At 34.4% G+C, this 8,176-nt stretch overlaps 1 protein-coding gene across 1 annotated transcript; it reads left to right on the forward strand.

Annotated features, from left to right (window-relative positions):
• The first annotated feature begins 5,324 nt into the window (after positions 1-5,324).
• On the forward strand, positions 5,325-6,988 carry LOC104802739 (BSD domain-containing protein 1). Its single transcript, XM_010526481.2, has one exon. The coding sequence runs from the start codon at positions 5,365-5,367 to the stop codon at positions 6,694-6,696; it is 1,332 nt and encodes a 443-aa protein (XP_010524783.1). The 5' UTR covers positions 5,325-5,364; the 3' UTR covers positions 6,697-6,988.
• The last annotated feature ends 1,188 nt before the right edge of the window (positions 6,989-8,176 follow it).

Below are 8,176 nucleotides of genomic sequence, written 5' to 3' on the forward strand. Positions count from 1 at the left end.
CCCAAAAAAAAAAAAAACAAGCAAACATAAAAAAAAATTGTAACTGAAAAATAATTGTATGGATTGATAAATATATGATAAAACATACTGAAAAATGTATATAATAAAAACATATGTATTTGATAAATGCATGAAACCTGTCGGGGTTTTTTTAACATGTTCATATTTTAGATATTAATCAAGTATATAATAAATCTAATTCCAGGACCATATTGTGTGTGTATATATATATATATATATGTCTAATGTCGATAACATTATTTTACTGTGAAATAATAGTGTGAGCTTACGCTTTAAACTGCTTCTTCATTACTATATATAGAAGCCTTAGCTTTTAATTTAAGATATTCCTCCGAAATAAAGATTACAACAATAATTCAATATAATTGAATTATACGAGCAGAGAAGCTTCACAATCCAAAAAATTCAGATAAAATAATGAGTGTATATATATTTGTGTGACCATCATCATCATTATTTATTATTATTATTATTATTATTATTATTATTATTTGGATAATCGGTTATACGCCGAGGCAAAGACTAATTCTGTGACAGGGAATAAGGCAGGTGATTAGAATTACGCTCTCATCTCCAACTTGAAGTTCGAACTCGGAACATAAAATACACTTTGAATACCCATTTAATCGGATGAACTATCTAAATTGGATTATTATTATTATTATTATTATTATTATTATTATTATTATTATTATTATTATTATTATTATTATTATTATTATTATTATTATTATTATTATTATTATTATTATTATTATTATTATTATTATTATTATTATTATTATTATTATTATTTGTGTTTATATTGAAAAAATGGCCATAAATAATGAGAATAAAAAAACAAATCTCTTATTGTCATCCACGGAATCAAAATATTTTCACATATTTTAAATATTTGATGTTTAGGTTATCTCTCAGTTTCTAATTTCTTATATTTTTTTGTGTTCTGTTCTAAAAAACTATATCTATCTATTTCAGTTTTTAGTTTGGTGCAAAATTTTCGGATTTGGTTTGTATTCAATAATTCACTTTTATTAAATTTTAAATTATTTTAATATACGTTTCACTTAGATTTCTATTAATTTATTTTTAGACAATTAAAATCCAACCCTTTTAAAAAAAAAATTGTTCCGGATTCATTAATATTATATTAGTTCGGTTCGATTATGAATTGGTTGTTATAAATACATTTGAACATTGGCTTATATTCATTATTATAAATACTACTATTTTTTTCAATCATACTATGAAATCGGATGTGTGTGTGTATATATATATGTATGTATGTATATATATGAAAGTGAAATGTAAAATTAATTGAGTAGGAAATAAATATTAATGGTAAGGTTGGGTAAGGAGCAGTAGTAAGCATATGTATATATATATATATGCATATATATACATTATGAGAAAAATCCCACATGTGTTTCAGCAGCACGCGCATGCACCTCACCCACCATTAATCTCTCTTTCACCATTAATCCCCCATTTTCTATTTTATTTCATAATTACATCCGCCCTCCAAATACTTAATTATTTTTTTTACTATTTTATTTTAACCTAAAAGTATTTTTGAATTCTCCATCTTTCTCCTTTACATGCAATAATACCATTTGATGAATTCTTTAGAGATCGGATAGAATGGTCACTCTCTTTACTCGTATCGTGGGGAATATGTTATTATTGATAATTAAATACGTTTAAATCTTATAAACATATGATTCAGAATATAAAAAACACAAACCAAAATAGAATATACAGCCATATATTTAAATCCAAAATCTCTGCAATTTTAGATTAAAAAATTGACTAGATCATATATATATGACCAAGGTCAACCGAACACAGTCCATGCCATAAAAAATCTCTGTCTTTACTTCTTATTCCCAATACACCAAAACACATAATAATAATAATAATAATAATAATAATAATAATAATAATAATAATAATAATAATAATAATAATAATAATAATAATAATAATAATAATAATAATAATAATAATAATAATAATAATAATAATAATAATAATAATAATAATAATAATAATAATAATAATAATAATAATAATAATAATAATAATAATAATAATAATAATAATAATAACAAAACACATAATAATAATAATAATAATAATAATAATAATAATAATAATAATAATAATAATAATAATAATAATAATAATAATAATAATAATAATAATTTGATATTCTTTTCCGTACTATTTTGTACGCACACGTTTTATATCCATCCCCGATCGAAATCCAGATCGAACCCGCTAACGCGAGCTCCATCAATGTCCAGCATTTATCCATAACACTAACACATGTACATGTACATATAGATATATCAACATGTATATATGAGATGTCCGGATAAGTATATAAAGGATCGAAAATCAAAAGAGCCAAGTAATCTTTTAAAACATTTTGTTTTGACTCTTATTAGTTGAGCATTTAGCAAGCGTTACCGACGCGTGGGCCCACAAAACGACAGCATTCTCAAAGTGGGACCCACAGCAACATCATCGGAAGTGTCTGTCCCCTAATTTGAGGGCAAACATGGGAGGGCCCACTTTCATTAGAAAGCGTATTTAACATTTAAAAAAAAACATTCTGTCCCTACTTAGGTCATTTTTTTTGGAGGGGGGGGGGATGTCGTATTTTTAATCGAAGCCGCCACTCGCGTTTGCACGCATGTGAAACAATTTCAAATGCTAGGACTTGCATTGCATGTTATGCTTCCATATCCACTTTGACATATTATTAATCAAAATTAATATATATCGTCCACTTCACAATGGAATTTTGATGATATCCATACATACATGTATTTCAAACTTATTATCGATATATATATCTACATATCTAATTTACACATATATACGATATAATACATCTGATTGGTCCCTATATTCTAGCTAGGATTCAGTTATAACATAATGTATGCATTTGAAATATGATTCAGTTATTTATTTCTTTCATCCAAAATAGATATTGAGTTAAATTGATTTATAGAAAGGATTTGTTTGGCGCTGAAAAAGTGCCTCGAGCACAAGACCAAATCCAAAATCTATATCGATTTGTGGGTTGCTCGAAACTTTACACACACACACACACACACACACATATATATATATATATGTATACGTATATATGATCCGCGGGTGAAGCAATCTTGGAATTCGAGGCATATCATTCCCCCGTGCTTGTTAGTTATTTGTTTAATTAATATTCTCTGTGTCGGAAGATAAATAATAGTAATAAAGATGAACCCGTTAATATAATATAATCTAATGGACCCTTTTGGTTTCTCCACGCAAGAAATCATTCACACTCCATGGCGATGAGCGCATGCATGCATGCATACATGCATTATTCTCAAATTCAGCCCCAACGTTTCCTTACTTTATTTTATCAGTTTAAATTTATTTTCACAATTAAATAGTTTTTGTGCAATTACATGTAAACAATACGATTATTTTACCATTTTTTTTATTATACCAAACTAATAAACTTTTTAAAAAATTGATCACAAAATATACGAAACTTTTAAAGAAATATATTTTTTTATTAAATTAAATCGTGATTTCATAAACTATAAAATCAGTAGTATTTCGTAGCAGATAAATCTCATTTGATTGTTTCTTATTTTATTTTAAAAAAAAGTACCACTTGCGACAATAATGAGACGTGATGGCGTAAGCATGCGTCATCTGCTTGTCGTTTAGGGCAAAAGCCAGCAAGACATTATTATTGCAAGACTTTTGTAAAATGAATAGGGAGACTTTCAAGAGATTTGATTCAATCTTATTTTATTTTAAAGGTGGGGAGAAAGCATGGAGGCCATCATTTTTCTCCTAAACCCTCTGTCCTGGTCAAAGGGTTCTTCACATTTATTTATTTATTCCCTACGGTTTCCATAAATTTTGTCAACAGAAAAATAACTTGTAATTTTTTTTATACGGGGATTTGATATTTATTTAATCCATGAAAATTATACAATTTTATTCTATAATTTACATTTTTTCCACCTAATCCATGACATCTATGTAAGACACGTATCTCTAAGGTAAATAATCATAAATTTCGGATACAGCCTACGGATATGGTTACAGGAATTGATCATAGTTGATGGGAATAAAACCTTGAATTTTGACATTTTTATAAGATACAAAATGTAATTTGATATATGTATGACCCAAAATCATGGTGTGTGCGCATATATATATATATATGTTCGAAAAATTTAGGTATATTTGGACAAATCTATTTAAATTAGGGCTGGGCGTTTCGGTTCGATTCTTCAGAACCGGACCGAACCGAACCGTTAAAACGCTATTTTTCTCGACCCGAAACCGTTGTTATTTCTCGAACGGTACCATTTTTAGAGAACCAAATTTTTCCGGAACCGAACCGAACTTTAAAAATCCCGAAAAACCGAATATTTTTAAAGGAAATCTATCATTTTTTTAATAAAACCCGGAACCGATACCGAAACCGAACCGAACCGAACCGAATACAATAAAAAACCCGATTGATATATATTTTTGTAAAACTGAAAGAACCGAACCGATTCATTCTGTCCCGAACCCGAACCGTTTCCCGAAACGTCCACCCCTAATTTAAATATGCAATACGTGTTTTTTTTATAACGGTAGGAACCCGTCGTACGACCCTTCGAACCGGATCCCGACTGCCCCAACCTCTCCCAGACCAGACAGTCGGTATATCGACAGTAACCTTGACCCTGCAAAATAGCCCGTAAACCGTGTAGAGCAGATAAATCAACCAACGCTAACTAGTTCAAGGGAAAGTTCATCCTCTACTGATTTCGAACCCTCAACCTCTTACGAAGGAGAGACTGTTACTGACCACTAGAACTGCAATACATGTGCTTATATATATATATATTAATGGTAAATGGGGATTGATTACATAACGTGAATAATTATAGAACACCTAAATTATAAGGGTTAGTAAGAGGCAACGAAAATATTATAAAGTGTTTGAAAACCATGCTTTTATGGATTTCTCTCTACAATTTATTCTCCCACCACTAACTATAGATAAAAAGGTCAAATAACTATATAATATATGGTAATTTCAAAATTTAAATGCTAGAATCGGAGGTAATATGTATGGACATTATTTGGGCCAACTTAGACCCATATATATATATATATCCTATGGGCCCAACTAAAACAAAGCCATTTTTTGTGCCCTCTCAAATACAACTGATATATATATATATAGAAAATATAAATACACGCCACCGACTACACCATTGTGGATTTATTTATTTATTTTCCATTTTTTTTCCACCAATGGACAATATATAAATGTGGGAATACTCTCTCTCGCCTCTCGGTGTCTCCATTGATCGATGCGGGCCGTCTGTTCATTGTTCCATACAGGCTTCACCTTCTTCGATCCCGCCCTCCAAAACCCTATTTTCTCTCCCATCTCCCCAATTTTCTATGGATCTCTTCAAATCCGTTTTCTCCGAATACGATCACCCACAGCCTGATCCGCCCGACTGCGATCTGGCGGACCCGGATCCTTCGCCTTCGTGGAGCTTCGGCGGTCTGATCAAAACCTTAGCGACCAAATCCGAGTCTGTGATCGGTTCCTACCGCCGTGATTTCGAGGAATTTGGATCTGAGTTGAAGAAGGAGACCTCCATAATCCGTGAAGTTGCCTCGCGTGCCGTCAAGGACTTACCTCAGTCCCTCGAGATCGGAGCGTCCGTTGCCCAGGAGTCGCTAGAGTCGGTGGGGCAGGCGATCGACGATATCGGTGCCTCCGTCTGGAAATCAACGGCCCAGATCATCTCCCACGGTAGGGAATCTCTCGCATCTTCATCGGAAGATTCTGGTCTGGATTCTTCCGGCTATCGTGTTGATGTTGCTGGTAGTAGTAGTCAGGGTTTAGTTGTGAAACCGTATAGTCGTTTTGAGATGCAGTTGCTTGCGGTTCAATCTGATAGAGGCACGTATTGCAGAGAGCCTGATGACTCAGAGGACTTCGAGAATTGGAAATTGGGGTTTAAGGTAGTCGAGAAAAGCAACGAAATTGATGATCTGATAAACGAAAACAAGTCCGTGAAAGAGATTTACGATGAGATAATGCCTGCGGAAGTGGATGCCGAGACATTCTGGTGTAGGTACTTCTATAGGGTGCATAAGCTTCAGCAAGCAGAAGAAGCTAGAGCTAAGCTTGTGCAAAGAGCGATTTCTGGAGAAGAAGAGGATCTAAGCTGGGATTTCGACGACGATGAAGATGAGACTGATGGGTCTTTGCCGAAATGCAACTCAAATGACAACCCTTCAACTGCGAACGAGAATCTGAAAGAAAAGGCAATTGACAAAGACGAGGAGAGAGATCCAGAAAAAGCGGTGTTGATGGAGAAGTTGGAGAGCAGAGACTCTTCATGCAAGGACAGCGATATCTCAGTGGTCTCAACACAACCCTCGTTACCCGAGGTCGAAGATCTCGGGTGGGATCAGCTTGAAGACGATATTGGGAGCAATGAGGAGAGGAGGGACTCGGTTGCCTCCCAAGGGAGTGGCGAGAAAGCTGATTGGCGTAACAGGATCATTGTTGCAGACGAAGGAGAGGATTTGAGCTGGGACATTGAAAATGGAGATGATGATGAATCAACAAAACGATAACGAATCCCTTTTCTGAACAAGAATTGCATAGTCAGTTATTGAATTCAAGTGTCATATCAACAGATTAGTGATGCAGTGGAAGTTGTTTGCTAAAACAAGATTCTTCTGTGATCAAGAACCGCAAAGTTTGATGTTTGGTTCATGTGTCAGAGTCTCATATATAGGGCTTGTTAACGTGCACATACCTGTGTGGGATTTGCACATTAAAATGATTCTTTTTCTTCACGATACGCACAGGTGTATGCTTTACTGTGATCTATGAATATATAAAGTCCATGCAGTGTTTCTGCTCTGTCGTGTGTTCTTCACATTGGAAAAGAATAAACCTTTATTGCTTCTTCCCCAAAAGAAGATACAAATCTGCAAAAATTGAGCCGACCCTTGGCCGCATCTGAATCAGACACTATCAGATTCTCAAAAGTCATCTGTTTTGGTTTGGTTTTATTATCCTCTGGGATTCCCGTCAGCAAGTTCATTCCCTCTGCTGAGCGAGCTCGTTGAGCAAGTTTCATGCCTTTGTCGAGTTTCCTTTCCTTGCGGAAGCCTTGGATCAGAGAGTTATATGTGATGGCATCAGCTGTGAAACCTGTTTTCAGACATTTTCTTCAACATCTCAGTTGTGTCGTCTGATCTTCTATGTGGGCAGAATCATGAGATCATTGCACTGCAGGTCACTGTTGTTTCTCCATAGCCCTTTTGCACATCTCATTTGTAGAGCTCATAGACATGCTCAGAATCGATACAGTACCCGTGTAGAATCGCGCTGTAAGTAAACACGTTTGGTTGCATCCCACTGTTCATCATTGCGAAGCATGTTTCCTAGCATCACCAAACCAGCAGCAGGCCATGGATCACTGTGGCGTACATGAAGACCTTATCAGGTGCATATCCTCCGTTTTTGAGACCATTGAACACCCGATCAGCCTCAAGCCGCTTCTTTTTCTTACAAAGTCCATTTATGGGTCCCCTGATATGTTTTCTTGCTATCATCGAATGAAGAATTTCCAACATTCTGGCGTAATTCTTCATCTGACAGAACCAAACATGTTATATGAAACATTTCCGGGTCCAATCCCGTGTCCAAAACCTGTTTCAGAAGCTCATAGCCTCTTGTAACCTGCCTGCTATTGCAAAAAGCTTGAATCATAAATCCAACAGACTCGAGTTTAACATCAGATGCAACACCAGATTCCATCATTTCTTGGTAAAATTCCAAAAAGCACTTCCATAGCTTTCTCCATAAACCCTTCTTCACACAGACACTTCACGTAATACTCCTAAGAAGCCGGCTCGGAGCTATGACTAGCACTATCCAGAAACATTTCGCAGCTCTCGCCGCATCTGCATCCAAAAGCGCATCAGAGAACAGATTAGAGGAGATGGGTCAGGAGTAATCATAACACAGCCAGAACCACAGAGACAGAAGCACATTGGGATTTCAACAGCTGTCGGAAGAGAAAGGGATCTGCGTAATTAGTTT

The sequence above is a fragment of the Tarenaya hassleriana genome, unplaced genomic scaffold, assembly GCF_000463585.1.
Source record: "Tarenaya hassleriana unplaced genomic scaffold, ASM46358v1 Cleome8, whole genome shotgun sequence".
Classification (NCBI taxonomy): domain Eukaryota; kingdom Viridiplantae; phylum Streptophyta; class Magnoliopsida; order Brassicales; family Cleomaceae; genus Tarenaya; species Tarenaya hassleriana.

Coding starts and splice junctions, on each gene's coding strand:
- LOC104802739 (XM_010526481.2), top strand. CDS start 5,365: ATGTGGGAATACTCTCTCTCGCCTCTCGGTGTCTCCATTGATCGATGC.